Source organism: Mustela nigripes, chromosome 3 (genome assembly GCF_022355385.1).
Source record: "Mustela nigripes isolate SB6536 chromosome 3, MUSNIG.SB6536, whole genome shotgun sequence".
NCBI lineage: Eukaryota > Metazoa > Chordata > Mammalia > Carnivora > Mustelidae > Mustela > Mustela nigripes.
In genome coordinates this window covers 113,579,702-113,604,928 of record NC_081559.1, presented here as the reverse complement: position 1 = coordinate 113,604,928, position 25,227 = coordinate 113,579,702, and the positions used below count along the sequence as shown (strand labels likewise).

Sequence of the window (25,227 nt, the reverse complement as noted above, 5' to 3'; positions counted from 1 at the left end):
GGAACAGCACTTGCAGTGCATTCCTTAGGACACTACTATGGTTCTTTGTACAGTATTGGTTCAGAGTCAAGTCCTTCAAGGAGCTCACTGAATAGTATCTCAAAGCCAGGTATTCAAGCCAAGGTCAGCCCCTAGATTGATCTGGAAGCAGCTTTAGAGCATCTCCCTTACCCCCAGAATTAACTCCACTGATCTCTGACCTGCTGGCTTAGTTCATATGGTTAAAATGGCACATTTTAGGGGCATGTTGGTGGCTCAGTCAGTTAAGTGTCTGCCTTCTGCTCAGGTCATGATCCTGGGGTCCTGGGATGTGGATTGGGCTTCCTGCTCAGTGGGGAGTCTGCTTCTCCCTCTCCCTCTGTATGTGCTCTCTTTCAAATAAATACAATCTTAAAAAAATGTAAAAAAGGGCAAATTTTTGGTTATAGACATCTTACCACCACCAGCATGTGTGCACACATACACACACACAAAATCAACAAAAAAAACCCACAAAAAAACCAATGATATGAAATTCCATGCTATTTAACTTCAAGCAATACGATAATATGGAAGTAATTTCTAGAACCAAAATTTATCTTCTCTTTAAGAAACAGAGAATCTAGGGTGCCTGGGTGGTGCATCAGTTAAGCGTCCCACTCTTGGTTTCAGCTCAGGTGGTGGTCCTAGGCTTGTCATGAGCCCCATGTCAGTCTCCACACTTAGAGTCTGACTCTCTCTCTTCCTCTGCCCCTTCCCCCTGCTCTCTCTCAATAAATCTTTTTTTTTTTTTTTTAAGATTTTATTTGGCAGAGAGAGAGAACACAAGCAGAGGGAGTGGGAGAGGGAGAAGCAGGCTTCCCAGGCCCCTGGGATCATGCCCTGAGCCAAAGGAAGACGCTTAATGACTAAGCCACCCAGGCATCCCTCTCAATAAATCTTAAAAAAATCCCAAACACACAGAAAATCCTTCTCAGACACCCCAGTGTTACCACCAACTTCTGCGTTTAAACAGTTGCTTGTAGTCTGTTTCCAAATTATCTAACCCCAACAGCATGGACATCTATAGCCATAGGCTTAGATCTGCAGAGTGTAAGGGCCTCAGAACTGGGTATCTTAAACAAATAACATCCTTGCAAATAAGGATTTAAACTTAAGACGACGATCGCAGCATGTGTGCATTTGTTTGAAAAATTATTCTGGGCCATTTTCTTCAAACCCATCTCATGCTTTCTGGGCTCTCCAAAATAAACACTTCCCTTTAAGGTTAGACCACACCAGTATGTCTCAAGGTCTTTGGTTGGATTAATTCATTACCAAATGAAGATCTTCAATTTGAGCAACCTCCCCAACCCCCAACCCCTGCTTGTTTTTTAGCTTTTTGGACAAGGTCAGTTTCAAAGGGAAATCTAAAGAGAATGATAAACCTTCTTTCTAGAAAGACCCAAATTTTAAAGGGTACATGAACCTCAGTTTAGGAAATTTGGTTCTAAAAGGCCAGTGGCATTGCTACCAACCACACAAAAAATACAAGGGCAAAAAAACCAAACCAAACCAAAACCCAAACCGTTGAGGATCATGGACACCATGCAAAACACACAGGCTGACTAAAAACACCACCTGGATGGCTGTCTTCAAAAATAAGACGATGGGGTGTCTGGGTGGCTGTCAGTTATGTGTCTGCCTACAGTTTAGGTCATGATCCCGGAGTCCTGGGATCAAGCCTGTTACCCCCAACTCTCCTGGCGCTCCCCTTGCTTGTGTGCACTCTAATAAACAAAATCTTCAAAAAAAAAAAAGAAAGGTAACTGTGAGGGGTGCCTGGCTGACTCAGCTGGAGACTCCTCTACACACTGGTGTGACTCTTGGGTCTTACAGTTTTGAGTACAATACCCTCGTTGGTGGGGATTACTGAAATAAACTTAAAAATATTGTTGCCACTATTCCAAAAAAAAAAAAAAAAAAAAGGGACAAAGACAATTTTTACCCATGATGATTTATTCTCTACAATACTTTGTTAAAGAGTTCAATGATTTGCACTCAGAAGTTATATAGCCAAGAGGCAACCAAGTGTAATACAAAGAATTGGTCTGAAGTCTTTGCACTAAAGGCCATACAAAGTCTCTTGCTTCAGGGAAGTAAGAATGAAAATAAACAAAACAAAACACATAGCTCCCTAGGCTCCAGAATCTCAATAGAAAATAGCATCAACAGTTAGTGAAAGTGTAGGTGTTAACACATCATGGAAAACAGGTCTTGTGCAAATATTAAAATTAACACCCAGGACTTCTGTATAGATGATTTTTATTATAAACAATAAAATATATGTAATGTCTCAACTACAAACCTTTCACACTGAAAGGTTCTCTAACATGAGTTGCTTTAATATTATGAAGCGAAAAAGTTTAAGAACCTCACAGTGGAAACAATCCAACACCGACAAATCCTAGTGATCAAAGACATTCTCTTTTAGTTAACATAAAACAAGAACAATTCATAATTACAGAGAGAATGTCCTAGCTGTGGGTATTATGAGACAAGCCAACTTTCCAGACCAAAAGGCACTCACAGCTAGGGATGAAACAAACTCCGAACTGAACCAGCCAACATGGGCTGGTTCCTTTACAGCAGTTACATACTATTCAGCTTGAGCAGCCCAAGGACAAAGTAAACACCAAGCAGAAAACATTCCCTTCTTTTTACACCTGCCACTCACACCACATGTACTGGCCACCCTCATCACTGCTTTGGTCAAGCGTGTGGAAGGCAGTTCAGTTCCAGTTCGGAGCTGTCATCTCCCTATGCAAAGCTGCCACATGGATGATCCAGACTTAGTATTTTTCCTGAGAGCCACCTGTCCCACATCTTATTGAGGTGACCATGACCATACTTTCAGACTGCTTCCTGACTAGGCCCCATTCAGGACAGACACGGACAGTGGCATTTCTTATGGGGCCAAATAGTTTTACTTGGTCGATTCCTGGGTCCCTCTGACCAGACCAGAGGGACTTGAGCATCTCCACTGCTGGACTTGTATGGGAGCATGAGGGAATGTGCAGGGAGTAAGGCTTCTTCACTCCAAAACCACTGAGCCCACTTCAGTGTGGTGCTGGGCTTAATCAGCCCAATTCTTGTGCACTGATTTTTTCCCCCATTTCGTGGGTTTTAAAATTTTCTGTTCATTTCTTAAACGGCAGGTATCCTACCCCACCCGCAATAAAATAAAATAAAAAACATACTATACATTGGGGAAGACAAATAGGGCAACATTTCTACAAGAAAAAAATAGGCTTGAAGAGCATGGCACTGTAGTAAATGCTTGCATGACCAGTCTCACTGAGCGTGCTCAGGGGTGAAAGTTTAGCACCATTTTTTTTGCTTTTTTTAATCTTTAGAAATTAAACACAACTTTTAACAGAGAACACTTGAACAGTAATGAGTGTAGCCCTATGTATCAATACTGTTGTACAAATTGGAGGTGGGTAGTTTAGACCAGAGCTGACCACCCTGACATCAATCCATGGCACCTAAGAGTAACTATCGTCACATCTGTTTGTGAACAAGACATTTATTATTCTCAGCAGCAGGAAATCACGAAACAATCCCTTAATCTTCAAAAGCTTTTTTTCATTAACCTTGCAAGGGAAAAGTGGCAGGATGCCAAGAACGCAGCACAACAGTTAAGATAGGGTGGTGCTGCCTGACCTGGGCATCCTGAAGTCAGCCCACTTCCCTTGCACATTCCATATCCTCATGAACAGCAGAGGATGGTACCAAGCAAATCTGCTCACCCTCATCCATTTCTTCCCAAGAAATGAGACAGCAATACCTAGAATGGCAAGTGTGTCGTTTCTTGGATTATGTCCCTGCTTCCCCTCCCCCATTTCTGGCAGAAGAAAACTCAAAATTTCTTTTGATTTGGATATTTGCCCATTTTGGAAAGCCACACCATCACCACATAAACTTTAAAAAATAAATTAAATCAAAACAATGGTGTTCACCGGATTGACACCCAATCCACTTCAAGAGTTCTCTAAGCATGTTGTTGAAAACCACTGTATCACCCTCCAGGTCCTTTCTTCCAATTGGCCACCTCTTCCTGTGAATCTTTTCAGCAGTGCCTCTGTGACGTTTCCAAAGCATTTTCCAAGTCCCCAGCTTCTATGAACTCTGCCACCAAATGAGGGAGGAATAGGCAAGAGGGAGGAGAAACCTGCTGACAGCTATTTGGAATCAGCAACAATGGGGAGGGGAAATATGCCACATGAAAGTCTGAATGACCTAGAATAAAATGAGCTATTTGGAACTTTGCCACGGTGGGGTGAAGATTCCCAGCACGTTAGGCAAGATAAAGATTCATTTTGTTTAATTACATTGCTTTGTTCTAAAGTCCTGGAAAGGACTGAAACAGCAACAGTCTTCCCACTTCTCCAGGCAAACTAGACAAAGGAACTCCTCTGCTTAAAAGTCCCTCAGGATGTTTGCCTGAAAAGAAAAACAGCTTGGAGACCCTGGATTCTCTCCTATGACAATGTGTCCTTCTAAAGCCCAACCCAGGTGCTTGTTAGAAAACCTATGCCTTCTGAAAACCTAGATCCAGCTATAGGCACTGCTACCAGTAGAGGAGTGAGGTAGCCGGGTGGTAAGGAAGAGGTCTCTCCTTTCTCACTGCATGCAGCGATGATTTCAGGACCTCCCAAGGGCATCCCAGTCCAGTCCTCAGCAGGCTACACCACAGAGCTCTGTTCAATACCAGGAGACTCAATGCAGGAAGAGTGCCAGAAAATCCAGCTGAGAGTGGGATGAGAATTAAAACCTTCGAGGCTAATTGAGCAATGAGATCTGCCACGCCATCCAAAGGGCTTCCGATCTTGATGTGGGTCTCTGTCCAGGAGCCTCAGAGGACTCATGGTGCCCACGTTCAACCCTAACATGGCGTCCACTTATGAAGCATGGAGGTTGTAATCAACTCTTGGTACGCAATAAACTGGAAGTTTAAAAAAGGAATTTAAAACAACCTAAAAATGTTTCTTGTTGGTCTCCGTTGCCCAGACTGCCAGGGGAATACACCTACTTGATCTGGGGAGGCTATAGGGGTGTGTGTGGGGTAAGCCTTCGTGAACCACCAATTCCGGCTTCCACTGTGTGGCCAACACAGAGGCAGCAAATCAGCAGTGGCACCTGCATGCCAAGGGTCTTCTGAACCCACACGGTAATTCTCACTAGTCATGGAGGAGCCCCAATCCAACGGAACCCCATATTGAGGAAAGGCTGAGATAAGGCTTGGGCCCCTCAAGTTCTGTTTCATTCAGTATAACCCCACCCCCCCTCAGTCAGCTGGAGGCAGACTTGGCAACGGAAGCTAGCATCATAAAATGGTGCAGTAATAGAAGTAACTGGACCAGGAAGAGGAGGCATCTGCTCCAATGATGTCATAGCCATTGGTGGCCACAGGGGGGTGGGACTGGTCATGCAGCCGTGTGTCAGGAGTAATGATTGTAGAGGGGCGGGGCATGAAGAGTGCCATTCTGGAAACAGTGCTGTCGAGAAGCAATATACTCTGCATAACTGATTGTCACCTTCTCACTTCGGTACCTGTATAAGGAAACAGGAAAGGGTATTAGGAACCTCAAACTCTTCATTCTGTAAAGTCACTCAGCAGAGAAAACCAAAAGCTTATTCCACATTTTGAAAGAATAAAAATGGAAGACCAAGAGCAATCTTACTTACAGAAAATGAAAGACAGCACAAGAAAACAATGTTGTTATTACAAATGAACAAGATGAAAAAGCACAATCACAATTCACCCCTGAGAATGTATTTTCTGCACATCCCACCTTTAAACACTACTTATCAGGCTGCTCTTAAGCAATCTGCTACTGGGGTCTGGATGAAGAATGTCAAGGTCAAATTACACGGGTGGCAGACTGGAAGATGGCTATACCAATGCCCAGCGCAAACTGCATATCTACTGCATAAAATGTGATAAATTTGACAGAAATGCAACCTTAACTTGCAGAAAAGCAACAAACAAGTTATTTATAACTAAAAGGGGCACAGATACCTAATTCTGGGTCAAATTCTGATGAAGCAGGTTAAAGGATCCTGGGGCTATAAAGGACGGGTCTCAATTCCCAGATGAATATGCCATATCATATCACAGGGTCATCAGAACAGAATTCATAGCACTTTGGCTTTGCTCTGGAAAGAGCCATGAGTCAGGATGCGAAGCATGGGGTGTTACAAACCTATGGAGCCTACTACAGACCACAGGAGCTGGGTGTGACAATCCTTACCCAGAGCCATCTCTTTCCCACTGTAATCACTCCTCCACTGCAAGGTGATTATTCCTGAATTTTGACAGGGAAATGGCTGTTCAAATAAATTATAATAATAATAATAATAATAATGCTTTGTATTTGAAGTTTTTTCTTTCTTTTTTTTTTTTTTTGGAATCCAAAGCATTTCAAAAACACTGGGTTATCTTCCAAATAGACCTGTGAGGTTAGTATATGATTATTCAGTATTTTACAGATGAGGGGGCCAACAGAGGCCCACAGAAGCCCATAGAAGCTAAACCTCTCAGTGTTTCCGATTTCAGTAGGGATGGCAAGAGAACTGACATCTACTGACCACCTATAATTATTGCCAGGCCCTGGGCTAGAAATTCTTCATACATTACCTTATCACACTCTAAAACAACCCCAAGGCATTATCATTCACTTCTTACATACAGGAAAGTCCCCCCCCCCCCCCCCCGCGGCAGAGTAAGTAACTGGCCCAGGTGTCACACAGTTAAGCAGTGGTGGAGCTGGGATTCAGACTCCAAGTCCGTGTGCATTCTACTACACTGAGGTACCCTCTCCCAACGAGAGGGGTATTTCCTTGTAACTCTCTGTGAACACTCTCACTGTTAACATGCCACCTGTATCTCCTGCCACCTGACTGCATGTGACTTCAACTGACCCTGGACCTCTGTGCTGACAGCCTTCATTGCTGACCTCAGTCTGCCCCCTTTAAGTCTCCCAAGCAGTGGGTCTGGTGAAGACATCCACCACCTGATTGTGGCTTGAACTCTGCTCCAGCTCTGCCATCAACTCAGCTTCAGAGATGCCCAGGACACTGGGAAATCTTTGCCTTTGATGCCATGCTTCCTCCCAGCTTAAACCTGACCCAGATCTCTTTATTTGAGGGACATTAGTGGAGAAAATTCTTTCTAGTCCTTTCCATCAAAAGTATCCTCCATCCAACCCAAGCTAAATTAAAATGACAAGGAAAATGAGACAGTGGGTTACCTGGTAAGTTTGATCGTTTTTCTGAATTCACTGGTAATTGGAGCCTTAAAGCCACCTTTCCTGAGCAAGGAGTCTATTGTCTGGATCTGATCCCAGTCTGAGGAGAAGAGAGGCACACTGAGGTCAGTGCACGATGACATAGATGACATAAGAGTAGGGTATGTTCTCAAATGGCAAGAAAAGAGAAGCAGCCAGGTATGCTAGGGTCAAGGGGAGCTCTGGACAATGGCCCCACATCCCTAGAGCCCCGTCTGCCTTAGTGACATCCAAGTAGAATCAGAGACATGAGATGTTAACTGGACTAACACCAAAAAGGCTGTACCCAGGCCCCCTGCTCTTGTGTCTTTCTTGTCAGATGTGATCCCACTTTAATTATCTAGGAGTAAACATGGTCTCAACTTAAGACTGGCCTGCTGGTCTAGTGCTGGTAACCAAGGCTGTTCTGTGAGAGGAGAGAATTAAAATTCTGTAGCCTGTATGTCTTTGCGTGGCCTTCCTTTACTTTGATGATTTCTAGGAGTCCTGTTATCTATTACAGAGAACTGACAGCAGGAAGGATGCCAATCCTTCACGAAGGACAGGAAAGTTGTTCACACATACAACATTGTGTTGTTCCTGCACGTTTTTAACAGATAAAACCAAACACATCAAAACTGAAAACCAAAGAGAAACCCCTAAATTACACCCAATTTTTAAATTTTGCCAAAAAATTTTCAAAAGGCACAAGTAATCAGATAATCTGTTACCGCCACATCTCACTGTTAGGAAATATTTATGGTGTCCCTTTTTGTACAAAAATGTTAGACTTATGGCCTCAAAGTGGCTAAAAGGCTTCCTTTTTATCCTACATCCACACTGCTTCTGAAGTTTAAACACAACCATGATGGAAACCAATAAGGCAATCACTCTCCAAATAATTAGTTCACTGATACACTGAACTGGATATTTCTCTTTATTCCAGGTTTACACCCAATAAATACTGTGTTTTACATGTTATTTTCAAAAACAGACAGGAGAGGAGGAAGGGAAGGTGGGAAGGATGAAGAGAGAAAAGAAACTGGGTTACACATCACAGAGCACACAAGCAACACTGAAAGGTATTCTTCTAAATATAGAGAAGATTATGTTTTGCCTTTTAACAAGTATAACGCTGTCTAATAATTAATGATCAAAAATTCAACATCCACTGATATGGGCAACTTCCCTTTACAATGGACTCTATAATATGGTCCAATTGATGGGTGGAATTTTGCTACAATTACCTCTAGTTTTCGGGGCCAAGGAATAAAACTTTTCACTGAGAGGAAGTGAAACAAGAGGGTAAGGGAAGTCTTTACCCCTTTTCTTCCCCAGCTCCTGCATATTTTGGGAGTTTATTTCTCATTTTATAAAACTTTGATAGACACTAAGAGGAAGAAAGGTACTCATTCTTTGTTGCAGTTGGGCTCAAAGACAATAAATGCCACTTTCCTGCCTTTAAACGGTGACACTGAATAGTATCCTTCATTGAAATTCCATTTGTAAAACTCACCTTGTTCCTTAGCAACCTCAGGTAAGTATGTGGCTGTACGTTTGACGCCTTTTTCATTGATGAATTCAATTCGAATCCCATGGACCCCTACCTACAGGAGAAATAATCAAATAAAGAGCATTTACTTACTCTAATGGAACTTCAGGCAACCACGTTTAATTGACACTGTCCCCTGACCAGCTCGATCCAAGTCTGAGAAAAGGAGACCTGCTCCTTTTTCATGACTAACTCTTTGCCTCAGGTATAGAAGCCAAAGTAATTTCAGCTCTCCAAGTATGAGGGTTATAGAAATAAATTCTCTCAACCACTTATCCAATAATCTGAACTATTCCACCTTTAATCTATTCCATTGAACATACTACAGGGTTTTCATCTAGGCTCATGACTCCACACAACTCTTACTCAAGGGCTTACAGGAGGGATCTGGAATGCTCTTTATCCCCAGTATCATATCCTATTAGACGTGGGAGAAGGCTATGGAATAGGAGTGGACTGGGAAGACACAGGAAAAGAAAGACTTCACATTTCTTCCCACTTCTAAGATCACAGCAGTTTTCCTATCACCTTTGTGGCCCCCAGGTGCTTCCAAACTGAGCTTTAACATTCTTGTACCCTCTCTCAATAAAGGAGATACATTACCATGTACTAACCCGAACCCAAATGCAACGAGAGATGCAGAGTTCCAAATGCGGCTGGTTCTCACCTCCCAGTCCAGGTAATCACTGGCATCCTCAAAGTTAGTAAGGAGGGAGACAGAGCAGAAAAGTTTAGGCAGCTCCTCTCGGGTCAAGGGGGGAAATCGGCTGTCCTTAAGTGCACTGGAGGGGGACAGAAAACATAAGTGAGGCTGCTCTGGAGCCGAGAGCCAACATTATGTGCCTGAAAATTTATGAATCCTGAGCTAAGCAGAGAATATTGATTATCTATCCGCACTAATATGCTAAAAATAACTTGATGCTATTAAATGTCTACACTTGAACAGCTGAGTGACTCACCAGATTAAAGCCCCCGTACACCCTGATTACCAAAAAGAGAACACTCAAACTTTACCATTTAGAAGAAATAAAGTCAGGCAGTTGTTTCAATTCTAGCCAATTTATCTATAGAGCTTATGTCTGGTGTCATTACCTGGTTAACGTGTATTCCCTGAGTCCTGAATGAAGATTCATGGCTGAGAAGGTCCCAATGCAGCCACGAAGCCGCTTGTCCCGCCCTGTCTTCCATGTCACAAAAAGCGGACTACAAAAGCAAAACAAAAAACATTCTCCAGCCCCAAATCAATCATGGGTAGTAACAAAACCTTTGCTTTTGCCCCATTAATTTCTGTTATTCCCCAAAAGGACTATTTTGTGAGTTGTGGCTATCTGAAGGACTCTGCCTTTCTGGGACTGTGTAGTCTCTGGATGGAGAGAGAGGGGAGTCCACAGTAAGACAGTGTGAAGAAAAGAGCTCTGTGCAGCCCTTCCTATGACCCTTGCTGATACTTTTAATACACTTTGACATGTCTGTGCTACTTTCCTTTCCCTCTGGCCAGGACTCAACTTCTAATTTTCCAAGTCTTTCTCCTTTTCTTTACTCTATTTTTAGGAGTGTCCATGTTCCCCAGTTACTTGACACTGGGCCTGCATAACTTCCCCCCATTCCCTGCAACCCCCCATTACTCCCCTAATTATCTCTGCCCCTTATCCTGCTCTTAAATGTTCGGGGGAAAAAAAAACCAATGTTTCTGCAAGAAAGCCTATTATTAGAAGCTATCACTTTCTACTTCTTGGCCAAAGTCATGCGTTGTCACTGTCAAGCTACATCAGACTAGAGGTAACAGAATTTTTTATAAACAGGTTACAGAGCTATCTCTTCATCCTGGTATTTCCTCTGTACTCCTATGCCTTTATTTCTCAGACTGAGCAAAATACTTCAAAAAATCAACTTAAATTTTTAAAGCTATCTACTTTGGTCACTGTTACTAAGCAGATCTGCTGCCTATCTTTTCCTTATAGTACACACCTGAACAGCACGAAAGTTTTTGTCCCCAAACCTACTCAAAACCCCTCAAGAATTTCACTGCACGATGGAAATATAAACCCCTGAATAAAACAGCTCATTCCCTACAACACTGCAGCCACACCTACTCTTCCAAGTCCACATCCCTCTCTTGCGTGGGACACACCTGATCCCATAAGGATTAAGGCTTAGAATCGCCTCCTGTTCAGTCAAGAATTTTCTGACCATGGTATCCCATGGAAATATGTCCCTAAAAAGTTACATTTCTCTACATATTCTTTCCTCTGACACAATCGCACAGGAATAACTTTCCCTCTACTTCTGTCCAATGTGCCATAACACATTATTTAGCTTTGTGTGTGTGATTTGCCAACTTGTTAAGTCTCCCAAAAGTGAGGACTTTTTCTTCATACCCTCTCCATTCCCTGACCAGTGGGGCTATGCTTGCTCCAATATGGCATTAACAGCTGAATGAATGAGTGATCTTAGGTCAATGAATGCTCCAAAAACATCTCTTCAGTGTTCTTTTAAAGCCAATTCAGGGGCACCTGGCTGGATGGGTCAGAGGAACAGACTCTTGATCTCAGGGTTGTGAGCTCCAGCCCCAAGTTACATATGGAGATTACTTAAAAATAAAATCTTAAGGGGTGCCTGGGTGGCTCAATGGGTTAAAGCCTCTGCCTTCAGCTCGGGTCATGATCCCGGGGTCCTGGGATCGAGTCCCGCGTTGGGCTCTCTGCTCAGCAGGGAGCCTGGTTCCCTCCTCTCTGCCTGCTTGTGCTCTCTGTCAAATAAATAAATAAATAATCTTAAAAAAAAAAAAAAACACCTTAAAAAATTTATATTGTATATACAGACACACACACACACACACACACACATCTATCTACCTCGACAACAGCCAAAGTATGGAGAAAACCCAAATGTTCCCTAACAAATGGATAAAAATGTGATATATATTATATGCAATGGAATATTACTCAGCCATCAAAAAGAACGAAATCTTGCCATCTGTAATGACGTGGCTGGAGCTAGAGTGTATTATGCTAAGTGAAATAAGTCAGTCAGAGAAAGACAAATACCATTATGATTTCACTCATATGTGGAATTTAAGAAAGAAAACAGATGAGCATATGGGGAAGGAGAAAAAAAAAGGAGAGAAACAAGCTATAAGAGACTCAATGGTACAGAACAAACTAAAGGTTGATGGATGGAGGTGGATGGGACAATGTGTCTCATAATTAAAAAAAAATGTAAATGATATTCACATTTTTTTTTAACTTATTAGAGAGAGAGAGCGAGCGAGCGAGTGCACACGCGTGCATGTGCACAAGCAGTGGGGAGCGGCAAAGGGAGAGGGAGAAGCAGGCTCCCCACTGAGCAGGAAGCCTGACATGGAGCTTGATCCCAGGACCATGGATCATGACCTGAGCAGAAGGTAGACACTTAACCAACTGAGCCATCCAAGGTGTCCCTATGGGTGATGGGTATTAAGGAGGGTAATTGTGGGGCACCTGAGTGGCTCAGGTGGCTAAGTATTGGACTGTTGGTTTTGGCTCAGGTCATGATCTCAGGGTTGTGAGACTGAGCCCTATGTCAGACCCTGCTTGGGGAGTTTGCTTGAGATTCTCTCTCCCTCTCCGTGCACACCCCTCCCCCCCGCTCACATGCTCTCTCTCTCTCTACAAAAAATAAGTAAATCTTTAAAAAAAGGGGGGGGGGCACTTGTTATTATGAGCACTGGGGTTATATATAAATGATGAATCATTATATTCTACTCCACAAACCAATATTGCACTGTAAGTTAACTCTCTAAAATTTAAATTAAAAAAAAAGAAAAGGAAGGAAAGAAGGCCAGGTAGCTCAGAGTTACTTCCAATTCTGTGGAAGAAGAAAACACAGGCATGGATTACTTCACTTTATACAAACTCCGTTTAAATCACTGATCCCAGTTCGGGACAAAAATGATGGGAGTCTTGTGGTAAAAACCAGTAAAGCAGATTCTGACATTCTTGGTGGGGTATGAGTAGCCATGTGGGATCACCATGGGATTACTGATGAACAAAGTGAGGGGACTCTTATTAAGAGCATCATACCTCCCAATAAATGTGCTCCTATTCTCTAGCCTGGCCCTCAGACACTTCCAATTCTCTTGGACTTCAACACCTGGGTCCACAATGATGTTATGTGTGGTATCTTCACTCAAGAGGTTGAATTACCTACCCACTGCAATATAAAACCAACAAACCAAAAGAAGAACCAAGAACAAAATCCTAATTTCTACAACATTACCTTAAAAACAAACCTAGACCTCTGCCAAGTGTAACCTAGACCTCTTCTGTTACTGAATCCAGGTATTGTTCTAGATATTGTCTAGACATTTCTCATTATCCTCTGCCTGAATGATACTAAAGCTTTTTATAAGTGCCAGACTCTCTCAAGAGAACAACCCAAGAAAGAGAGCATCATGGCTTTCTTAATGTCCCCTGCACCTGACTGATTTACTCACTAGGGGTCATTGGTGAATCTAGGAAGTCGTGGCTGTGGGAAGCCATAGAGGTGACAGTAGAGGACGTCAAAGCAGTAGCAGCACATCTCTGCAGTCACCACCAGATTCTTGGTGGTGTTGGCAGTTCCATTGGGCCGGGGAAGAGGGCTCAGCGCTCCCGATGCGGGATTCATTCGTGTAATGGGAGAATTTCCAGGTCCCAGAGTTAAGTCCGACACATTCTCCCGACCACTGCTGCTATCCACATGCTGGTGGTTTTGAAGAGGTCCTGAACTAGAGCCGGGGACAGTTGTGGACTGGTTCCCGTGACTATGTGTTCCACTTCCAGATAACTTGGGCTTCTTAACCCCACAACAGCCTGCTGCCAACTTGGGCTCAAGTGGAGGAACACAACGTCTTTTTCCCATCCTGATTCAGTGCTCGAGGTCTGGAATGCTGCAGAACCCTGACCAAAAAGAGAACAGTTACACATTAATTCAAAAGGTTAGTTAAAAGGAGAAAACAAAAATAAAAAAGAAAGCGTCTATGTAGAAAGTCACCAAATTCTTTTTCTCATCCAGTCACCAGATCACGAAAGGCTGTGGACCAGCATGACTGGAAGAGATCCTGAGTTGCAGACTAGGGACGTCTAACCTTTTCCTAAAGAACTATTTTTCCTTTCTATAAAGCCTTATGATCATCACAGATGGAGGCAAGCAACGAGCAGCCCCTCTAGCCCAGGACTCCCTAGGGCAGAAGGGCGGGCGGGTGGCAGCCATTGTGGAGCTGCACGAGGACATTTCAAGATTGCAAGATAGCAATGGACCTGTCAGACTTTTCATCACTGCAGTTCTCTACCTTTTAGGGCCTCCAAATTAGACCACCCTATTTTTAAAGAGTCCCCCCTTAATTAATTAATTTTGAAGATTTTATTTATTTGACAGATAAATAGAGAGTGAGCACAAGAAGCAGGCAGAGCAGCAGGTAGAGGGAGAGGGAAAAGCAGACTCTCCGCTGAGCAGAGAGCCCAATGTGGGGCTCAATCCCAGAACCCTGAGACCATGACCTGAGCCTAAGGCAGAGGCTTTAACCCACTGAGCCACCCAGGCGCCCCTAAAGACATGTTTTTAAGGAGGCCAATATTTTACTTATCTGTTGGCCTAAGGCAAATAATGAGTGACTTACAGGTGAAGAATGTGAAGGAAATGAGAGTGCAGTTAGTAAATACTTATTTAGATTATCAACCCTGTCTACCAATTTGATCAAAACTTTCTCTTTGAGGGATCTCCTGGATGGCTCAATTGGTTAAACGTCTGCCTTTGGATCAGGTCATGATAGCAGGGTCCTGGGATGGAGTCCTGTATGGGGCTCCTTGCTCAGCAGGGAGCCTGCTTCTCACTCTGCCTGCTGCTCCCCTGCTGGTGCACTCTTTCTCTCCAACAAATGAAATCTTAAAACAATGACAACAAAAATGTAACTTTCCCTTTAAGGTTCTTTTAATCCTACTCCAACAAAGTGAGCCATCTCACCACAACAAAGCAGTCCCCAACTCAGCTCCCAGGACTGCCCTCCAATGACCTAAGAGATACTAGTTTCTCCAAAAGCTGGGCTTCTGAGAGTACAGCCTAAGAGAACTCAGAACAGTATTTCAATACAACAGACTAACCAGTTAAAAACAAATTACTCCTAATGATGCATTCTACCTTTTCTAAAGCTGCATGTGCATTTGTTCTTACCCTTCCCCCAAACTTCATGTAAACTACCAACATTGGTTCTTTGATATAGGAGTTCCTGAATGGAAACTATGAAGTCGGTTCGTATGAAATAATTGGAATCGGGTATAAAAACTTTTCTTTCCTCTGTTGCTCTGGGCTGGGTGGCTTACCATGCCACCTCAATCTCAGACAGCACTGAACGCATCAACCACCTTTATTAAACACATATATCACTGAGACCCTTCTAAGCCTTTAGCTGGTTTACTCTTTCAAAGCTAAACTCAAGGGCCATTTCTTTTTTTTAAAGATATTTTTTATTTGACGCAGAGAGAGCACACAAGGGGTAACGGCAGGAGAGGAAGAAGTGGGCTCCCCGCTCAGAAAGGAGCCCAACGCAGGGTTCAATCCCAGGACCTGCAATCATGATCTCAGCCCAAGCAGGTGCTTAACCAACTGAGCCACCCAGGTGCCTCAAGGGCTATTGTTTTAAAAAAATATTTTATTTATTTGAGATTGTGTGCACACACATACACGGGGAGGTGTGGAGGGAGAGAGACAAACAGACACCATGCAAAGCATGGAACCTGATGTGGGGCTCCATCCAGGACCCTGAGATCATGACCTGACCCAAAATCAAGAGTCAGACACTTAACGCAGAGCCACCCAGGCGCTTCTTGAGGGCCACTTTAAAAAACCAGCAATGGGGTGCCTGGGTGGCTCCGTGGGTTAAGCCTCTGCCTTCCGGCTGGGGTCATGATCTCAGGGTCCTGGGATAGAGCCCCACATCAGGCTCTCTGCTCAACGGGGAGCCTGCTTTCCCCTCTCCCTACTTGCGATCTCTCTCTGTCAAATAAATAAATAAAACAAAAAATCTTTAAAAAAATAATAAAAAATTAAAAAGCCAGCAGCATTGATTTCATTTTCCTACTGCCTATCTACTTTAGACCAATCAATGAGAATGAACAAATTAAAACTAGATTTCCACCAGATGGAGACAACACCCATACTTCCACAAAAGCTGAAGAAGTAACAGGAATCACAGTTTACCTCTTCCTTCAGGACCTCCTAACCTGTGTCAAGTATAGGGAAGCATGTTTACTGTTGAAAAAGGCACCACACCCTTTATCTGATATGCAGCAGTCAAGGCATTTTGACCTTCATTAGGGTCCATAACAGAAGATGGTAACTCTTCTTCCCTCTGTGGGAGAACCTGAGCAGTGCTCTGTTGCACCACTGGGTGGCTTACTTACCATGCCACCTCAATTCCAGACAGCACTGAACTCATTACCTTTAGTCTCAGAGGCCGGGTGGTCTTTTTGTGTTTTCTTTTACAACACCTAATACAGTGCCCTGCATACAGTTTACATGCCAACAATCTTTTAAAATTTTTAAAAAGATTTTATTTATTTATTTGATAGAGAGAGATCACAAGTACGCATAGAGGCAGGCAGAGAGAGAGACAGGGAAGTAGGTTCCCTTCTGAGCAGAGAGCCCAGTGCGGCTGGTTCCTAGGACCTAGGATCATGACCTAAGCTGAAGACAGAAACTTGAACCCACTGAGCCACCCAGGCGCCCCACATACCAACAATCTTATCTACAGATCTCTGAGTTATTTCACTGGTGTCTTTTTTATAAAAAGAATGCTTAAGGCACAAGCTAATCTTTAGACCTTTGATTCTACTGTGAGGTGCCAACTGTGAGGTGTGTTAGAAGCTGAAGGAAACTGAATTACTAGTATGTATTCTTATTGACATCAACTCTATTCAGCCCAAACCAAGGAGTGGTTTAATTCATAGCTAAATGAATATCCAATATGGCCGATTCATTCTAAAAATTAGATCAGATATCCCTTAAATTAATGTCTTGGTTTGATTTATGCTTACAGCTGCTTTCTTTGCTAAAACACATTAGTCACTGGTCAGTCCTGGACTTAGCCCTGGGTGGTATTTAACTTAAGATTTGCTCAAGGCCTTCCTTTGACAGGCCATACCTAGCTTCTAAAACTGCATTTGATAAGTTTTTTTTTTTTTTTTTGAATGATGGGATGCTTTAAGAGCTATGCACTGGAATATTATTTGCCTGGGAAATAATTTATTATATCAGGAGTTAGGACAAATGGTATCTCATAAACTGCTAATGTTTATAAAGAAGGTATAGAGACCAGTATTGAGGGGAAGATGTGAAGATACCCCGACGGATCTGGCTAACTGGCGAGGATGGCCTTCCTCCCTTGCTTCGGGTCTCCCTCATGCTTCTCAAGTTCACTGACATCTTCACAGAGCAACACCCATCATTAGAGGACAGAGCCTAGGCTCTGGGATTATAGTCTAGGCTCAAATTCTAACTCTGACTTGTCATGTACTGGCTACCCAAACTCAGGTGGGTTGTCACATCTCTGTGGACTTAGGCTCCTGATATCACAGAGGATGATCTGTGACCATTCAATGAATAAGCCATGAAAAGCATCTAGCATTCCTCGACACATAACTATTATTTATTAGAGTGTCTAGTATTATTAACACTACCACTATGGTAGGGTATATTACAAAGAACAATAGCTTAAAAATTCTTAAAATTTCTAGAGAAATAAATGCCCTCATAACAAAATTCTATTAACAACTACCTTGTAGTCAAATAAATTAAATCTTTAAGAACTACATTGTAGTCTAAAAGATCCTATCACTAACATGAAATTATTACTCTAATGACCTTGATGTTTTTCCTCTTTGCAGAGCAATGGCTTCTAATAAGTCATCCACGGATCTGTCCACTGTGAGATGCCAAAAAATACAGAGAATGAATACTGGGCTGCCTGACTTGCCCACACTTCTAATCTACCAGAGTCTTCTCTTAAGCTTACATACGCACACTAAAAAAAGATGAAACTTGCTAAATAGTTTATTTATTGTAGAAATCTTGACATATGAGTACTAATGGAACCTCTGTGTCAAAGTAGTTAGATCTCAAACAATAACCAGATTAAAATGTCTAGAAAAGCTTGAAGATGAAAAACCAAAATCTAGATTCACCTTTTGAAGATAAGCTTAAAACAACTTATTGGGGAGCACGACCTTCTAACAAATAGATCTGGGAGGCAGGAAAGTGGCAAAGAAAAAAAGGAGTCTCTGGTTTTTCTTGTTATTACCTAGTGTCCAGATGTCTGTTCAAATCAAGCTTTATAAAGAAGGGAATGGGTTGTTGTTTCCTTCGTGATAAAGAGTTGAACCAAAAATCAATAATTATATTGTATGAGTAGGAAAATGGCACCTGAACTGTAATTCTGGCCTACTTATGTAACTATTTCAAGAAACAGTCAGATAAACATTCTGGTAATCATTTCAAACTATCACTTTTATATTTTTGAAACCTCAAAATACACATATACACATATCCAAATACTTGCTGTCTGAAAATTTTCCCCGCAAAATACACTTGATCTTAGGATGAGAGTGATCCCGCAAAATACAGATCTACCTATATACCTGCTTTTAAAACTTATACAGATCTACAAAAATGCACAGAACTATTTATTCTCATTTCAACTTAGCTTAAAGAAAAACACAGGAGTTAGAAGTTTTGTTTTTAGATTCCTCTCCCTTTACAGTGTGATCTATGGCAAAGTGCCAGATATTTTTGGGCCTTGGTTCTTTCATTTGTAAAATGAAAATATTTGTCCCGTCTCCCTCACAGAGGGATTGTAAGGCTCCAATAAGATGTGAAGCAGTGTGAAAAACTATCTTACAAATTTTAGCATACCACATTTAATAAACTCAAGGGGATACAGCTGTAATAAAAATTTTTCCGGAAAATAATATCACCACTGCAGATTTAGGGCAAAAGTTCCAAAAATCTCTGAAGATTATAACCATATGGAAGAGACCCAATAACTGACCTTGATTAGGAACTGCATTAACCTCAGAGTTTTGATCTTTGGTTGTCTTAAAAATTAGTTAGTTGGGAAGGGAGGGAGTCAGACCTTATGTACTTTTAAAAAACGTAAAGGGTAAGCATAATACTACATCACTATCGAGGTCATTCTACTGGGATTATGGAAAATAAACTTTATGAATTCACTTTTAGAGAGCAAGCGGAAGGAAATTCATTAGTATTAGGACCTTCTCAAGGAAGCAAAAAAATACAAGTGAGAAAGTAAACCTACATCCTAATGTCCTAGCACAGGACTAAAACCAACAACAGTAACAAATTCTAAACATTCTAAATATGTCCAAGGTAATACTCACTGAAAGCAGATAGTCTGTATTGCCAGGGGAACAGCTATAACCAAGGAGAGGAATTATTTTGTCTCAGAAATGAACTTTCTTCCTTCCGATTCCATTCCTTCTTCCTGTACCTAAGACAGAAATGCAGGTGCAGTGAATGAACAAAATCAAGGCAGCCCAGAAGTAAGATACGGTTTTTAAAAAATTAAAACTCCATTGAGCAATTTCTAGGAAAAAAGAAAAAAAAAATTAAAAGAAACAACAGCTAGGAACAAGCTCTCCCTACTTCAAAACATTTCCAAATCTAAATATAAGGTAGCAATGGCAGTCCCATGCACTGAATCACCTCATCCTTAGCGTCATCACCAAGAAGGGAGGACACAGAGGATCAAAGGTTTTATTGAACCTGAACATGAGACACACATTAAAACTTCTCCACCACTAATTTAGATCAAAACTTGCTCTCAGGCCAAGATATACCATTTCAAGGCTCTCTACTGGTTTCAGAATACAAGCACATTCCCAAATCCTCTGCAAAGATGGTGTTGAAGAATTACTGGACAGCATGCTAGGGTCCTGAGGACAGGTCATCTTGTCACCCCAGGTGGACATGATAATTGTTAAGAGTCATCCATCCTTACTACTAGTTTTGCACAAATCTCTTCATAATCTCTTCAACAACTCTCCCCACCCCAAAGTAGTAGAGAATTAAGCTATTCCCAAAGATGTAAACAGGAGACTCCAAGCCCCACCCACACTATCCAAGGAGAGGGCAGTGAAAGAGGATAGGCCCAGAGGGATGAGGGTAAGGGAGTGTAGCAAAGTGAGGAGTTCAGATCAGAACAGGGAAGGGAGGAGGGCAAGGAACGAAGGGCAAAACCTACAGCCCGGAAAGGAGAGAGAGGCATAAAACCCAAAGAGTTTAAGCTGAAGAGGCAATGGAAATGGGGCTATGGGTGGATAAGGAAGCAGAGAGTGAGGGTGGGGCTTGGAAAAAAGAGAAGAGAAAGAGGAGAAAAAGCGTGCGTGTGAAGAGAGTTAGGCAAGAAAAGGACGAGAGAGTGGGCAAGGAGAGGCCGGAGCAGGGAGGGGCAAAGCAGGCAGAGAGAAAGGTGAAAGGTAAGAAAAAAAGGGGTGGGGAAAGAGAGTACGAGGGCTCTGGGGGTAGTTGGGGAGACGCCAGAGCGACGGGTAGCGCACCGAGGGCCGAGCCGCGGGGGTGGAATCCAGACGCCGGGCGGGGGAGGGGGCGGCGGGACAGTGGGTGGGGGCCGCCAGGCGGCGCCGGAGACCACCAAACTTTACATAGACCCGAGACTGTTTCCTGGAGGGAGTGCCGAAAGGAGCTGGAGGCTCGCCTGGCCTCGCCTCACCTCACCTCGCGGCCCAGGGCAGGGGCGTCCGCCTACCCCTCCCCAGCAATGCCTCCCGACCCCCCTGCCCTCGGCGGGGACACGCAGGCCCCGCTCGCCTTCTTCCCCCGCCCCCCGACAGCCCCTCCCCCACGCTGCCCCGGGACCCCCGCCGCCGATCCCAGAGACGCCGTTCCAGGCTCCTCCGCTCGCTCTGGGGTGAGAAGGCCCGGCGGGCACGGCGGCAGCAGCCCGAGGGAGGCCGGGCCCGGCGGGGGAGGAGGAAGAGGGCGCGGCGCAGCCGAGTTTCCCACCTTTTCTCCTGGCCCAGACGCAGCTGGGGTGGACGGGACCTCTCGCGCTCTGCCTTCTTCTCCTGCTTCATGGAGCCATGCGCCTAGGTGGAAGCTCCCGAGAGAAGCGGGCCCGCGGGCGGGCCGGACGCGCGGCGCGGACGGGGCGGGGCGAAGAAGGCCGGCCGCGGGCGGAGGAGGAAGCGGCGGGGCGGCGGTGGCGGCAGGGAAGAACTGCTAGAGGTATTCCCCGGGCTGCTGGAGGACTGAGTCTAGCCGGGACCCGAGTCCTCCAGTATCCCAGCAGCAACCGGAGGCAGTGAGGTAATGGAGGAAGAATGTAGGGAGTCCTCCAGTGGACCACACGCCCTCTAGCGAGCCGCGAAAACCATAGAGATCCCGGAGCAGCCAGAGTACCGCCCCGCTACTGTCACGTGGTCCGAGTCAGCGCACTTTATTGGCTGGCGCCGACTCTACGGGGTTGAATTTAGAGGGCCGCATTCCCTTCGTGGGGCCGAGTCCCAGGCAGTTGGAATAAAAGGGTAGTCGGCAGGCGGGTCCGGAGGCGCCGGCTGGCTGGCCTCATATCTGAGCGCCACGTTCCGCCTGCATAGCCACGCGCACGGTCGGCCGGCGCATTGCACGCTGGGCCGCCCGGCCTCTGTGAACGGACGTGCAGCGCGCCGGGAGGTTTCGTGCGGGCCCGGGCGGGCAGCGTTGTAGGCGCCGGGGCCCTGCTGGGGTTTCCCGCCCTGCGGCCTGGCCCTAGCCCTCCTTAGCACCCGTCACCCAGCTGCCCACGGCCCTTCCCCCACAAGCGCCCACGCCTCATGTTGCCTCACGCGACCTGGCCGCAGCCTTCAAAAGCAGCCAGGAACGGGGTAGCTCAGAGCCGCGTAAATCAAACTGACCGACTGGCGACGGCCATCCCTGAGGGAGGTGTTCCAGGCCCCTTGCCAGACTCTTCACGGACTTAGAAGGGCAAACAGCACCCAGCCTTTGGTATCGGGAGTCCATCTTTCTGTCTTGAACCCCCGAATTCCCAAGAAGGAGAGGACTTCGATGCAATTACCCACAGGGCAGGATTTCAATAGGCCCAGTAACATTGCTCAGCATTAGCAGGGCAAGGGTCTCAAAAAGACCAATATAAAACATTAAAAAAAAGAAAACTAAGAGTAATAGCTTCAATTTCCAATACTTGCTATTTGATTTGAGGACTTGACATTTTTGTTAATTACAGATGGAGTTGCACTAAGTCTTGTTTCCACCCTGCTCCCACACCCTCACCATTCCAAACGCAAACTGTACAGGCCCTGCCCTGTTTTAAAGCATTGCCAATCTTGTTAACAAAGACTCAAGCCCACAGATAGACCGTTTTGTGTTTTGCTATTCTGTTTATGCACAAAGGAGTTCTTAACATGTTTGTCCTCAAGGAGCAAAGAAAAGTATCTAGTAAAAAATGCAAATCGTATCTGACAGTGAAGCTTTCCAGCAAAAACCTTCTGCTCTAGAATGCATAATGTACTCAAGCATAATCAGATCTACTACTACAGACTTCTAGCATAATTACCTGTAGGCAACAAAAACTGAGGAAACTGAGTATTCGATTGGTGTCTCTTGGACCTAAGCTCCCAAAGAGAACCTGGTGAAGGACAACAGAGAAAGGAACAGACAGCTATGCTTTGGAGAACAGGAGGCGACTTTAAAAAAAAAAAAGCTATTTCTATAGCGGTCTTCACAACTCCTGTCACAGTCTTGACACACTTATCTGCTGGTGAGGCCACGTTTGCCTGTTTCTAACCTCTGTCTGCCTACAAACCTGCAAATTAGATATCATATGGCCTGCAGCCAGAAATACAGGAGAACAGCAAGCCAGAGGTCCGTTTGTTGTTGTTGTTGTTGTTGCTGCTGTTTTTATTTTTTTATTTTTATTTTTATTTATTTATTTTTTAAAGATTTTATTTATCCATTTGACAGAGAGAGATGACAAGTAGGCAGAGAGGCAGGCAGAGAGAGAGAGGAGGAAGCAGGCTCCCTGCTAAGCAGAGAGCCCGACGCCGGACTCGATCCCAGGACCCCGAGATCACGACCTGAGCCAAAGGCAGTGGCTCAACCCACCGAGCCACCCAGGCGCCCGCTGCTGTTTTTAAATAAGACGAAATCCTGACTTAAAATAATCCAAATAAATTTCACATAGTGAAGTTTTTTCCAGCTGAAAGTCTTAAAATATGGCATCTGGAAAGGGCCTAAGTCTATTGCTCCTAGGACTCTAGTATAGCATCATTAAACAGCCCACAGATAAGGGAGTTATTGCTCCCTGGTTATCAAGCTGTCAGGAAGTAAATGATGGAACAAGTTAGACTTGAAACACTCCCAAATTAAAACAAAAACAAACCTTGCACTGAGCTGTCAGAAGAGGCATTTTACTGAGAAGTAGGATCCAGATGCTGTGGCCATTGTTAACTGATGCCAAAAGGCAAAGAGTCTGGACTTTTACAAAGTCACTTTGAGGTCACCTCCCATCCGTAAGCAACAGTTTGAACTAAAGCAAAAGTATGCAGAATGAAATTATGAACAGGAGGAAGAAACAGAGGGCAATATATGCCAGAAATACAGAAGAGGCTGTCTTACTTATTTTCTCATTTCCTACACAAAATAGAGAAACGTGGTACATGGGAGTCATGCACTCATTATTTGTGACCCGAATAAGTAGAGAAGAAAGCCAGCAAGTAATAGGAATGTAATGTTATTGGGGAAGGGAACTGTGGCTCCAGCCCTCTGCATGATCCTGAAATGTCATCTCAATATGCTATGATATAACTGCACTAATCTTATCAAAATAGCTCCAATCATCTGCTTCCAGATGCACAGCTTCCCATCATTTCTTGCATTGAATGGTTAAGAATATATGGTAATGTAAGAGACTAGATCTTAATTGTTCCAACCACATAAAAGAAATGATAATTGTGTGACATGATAGAAGTGTTAGCTAAGTCTGTAGTGATACTCATATTGCAGTATATAAGTGTATCAAATCAACAGATTGTACATGTTAAATTTACACAGTATTATGTTAATTATATCTCAATTTATTTTTTAATTTTTTATTGTGTTATGTTAGTCACCATACATCATTAGTTTTTGATGTAGTGTTCCAAGATTCATTGTTTACGTATAACACCCAGTGCAATCCATGCCTTCCTTAATACCCACCAGCAGGCTCACCCATCCCCCCACTGACCTCCCCTCTAAAACCCTCAGTTTGTTTCTCAGAGTCCACACTCTCTCATGCTTCATCTCCTCCTCTGATTTCCACCCCCTTCACTTTACCTTTCCTTCTCCTAATGTCCTCCATGTTATTCCTTATGTTCCACAAATAACTGAAACCGTATGAGATGATTACATATGATTACTCTGCTTGATTTATTTCACTTGGCATAATCTCCTCCAGTCCTGTCCATGTTGAAACAAAAGTTGGGTATTCATCCTTTCCGATGGCTGAGTAATATTCCATTGTATATATGAACCATATCTTCTTTATCCATTCATCTGTTGAAGGGCATCTGGGCTCTTTCCACAGTTTGGTGATTGTGGCCATTGCTGCTATTAACACTGGGGTACAGCTGGCCCTTCTTTTCACTACATCTGTATCTTTGGGGTAAATACCCAGTAGTGTAATTGCCGGGTCATAGGGTAGCTCAATTTTGAATCTCCACACTGTTTTCCAAAGTGGCTGTATCTAAAAAATTATATATGGTAATGATGAAGAGCGTGCACTTTGGAATTAGGCTGTTCAAATTCCAGCACTGACACTGAATACTTGTGAACCTAGAGCAAGTTAAAGCATAACAATTCAGGGTGATTATTTAATTTAAATAAGTTTACAAATATGAAGCTATTATAGGATTAGCATGTCAAAGATGCTCAATAACTGTGAAACTTATTGGTATCAGGGTGTTGTGATAAACATGAAATTGACCTGTACAACAGACATACCCATTCTTTTGGATTTGTACCTTGGATGAGCAATGCAGATGCACTAAAGGCATTTGTCAACCCATAGTAATGAAATAAGTTTTTGCAAGAGATTTCAATGGGTAACACAGATTTCATCTGTCCCACTTTCCACGCTGACATGGGTCCGGTCTTAGGAGGAGATGCAGAGACTGAATCTGTGCTCTGGCCTCCACAAAAAGCAAGCACACAGAGACTGTAATCTGCTTCAGAGATGGTGCCTGCCTCTTGTGTACCCTCCACAGGGTATGTCCAGTTGGGTACTTATAAGAGAGGATAAATTCTAACTTGATTAAAATAAATGTTTACTGAATTGCAGGAGTGACTCAGTGGATTGAC

At 43.7% G+C, this 25,227-nt stretch overlaps 1 protein-coding gene and 1 long non-coding RNA gene across 2 annotated transcripts in view; one reads left to right on the top strand and one right to left on the bottom strand.

Moving 5' to 3' along the window:
- Positions 1-1,956: 1,956 nt before the first annotated feature.
- On the bottom strand, positions 1,957-21,274 carry AMMECR1L (AMMECR1 like). Its single transcript, XM_059394531.1, has 8 exons — positions 20,896-21,274; positions 19,251-19,360; positions 13,316-13,760; positions 9,934-10,044; positions 9,509-9,623; positions 8,806-8,896; positions 7,275-7,371; positions 1,957-5,574 (listed from the first exon to the last, which is right to left on the bottom strand). The coding sequence occupies exons 3-8, from the start codon at positions 13,720-13,722 to the stop codon at positions 5,463-5,465; spliced, it is 933 nt and encodes a 310-aa protein (XP_059250514.1). The 5' UTR covers positions 13,723-13,760; positions 19,251-19,360; positions 20,896-21,274; the 3' UTR covers positions 1,957-5,462.
- Positions 20,207-25,227, top strand: part of LOC132013992 (uncharacterized) — a 62,644-nt gene continuing 57,623 nt past the window's right edge. Inside the window, exon 1 of the long non-coding RNA XR_009403180.1 lies at positions 20,207-20,348. This is a non-coding gene — a long non-coding RNA (uncharacterized LOC132013992). The remainder of the gene's footprint in view (positions 20,349-25,227) is intronic.

What these genes read in the sequence shown, in the direction of transcription:
- AMMECR1L (XM_059394531.1), bottom strand. Translation starts at nt 13,722, where the DNA reads ATGGGAAAAAGACGTTGTGTTCCTCCACTTGAGCCCAAGTTGGCAGCA. An exon ending in AGGGAATACACGTTAACCAG is followed by an intron (nt 9,624 to 9,933) that starts GTAATGACACCA and finishes GTCCCCCTCCAG; the next exon opens with TGCACTTAAGGACAGCCGAT. An exon ending in GTGATTACCTGGACTGGGAG is followed by an intron (nt 8,897 to 9,508) that starts GTGAGAACCAGC and finishes TTTCTCCTGTAG; the next exon opens with GTAGGGGTCCATGGGATTCG.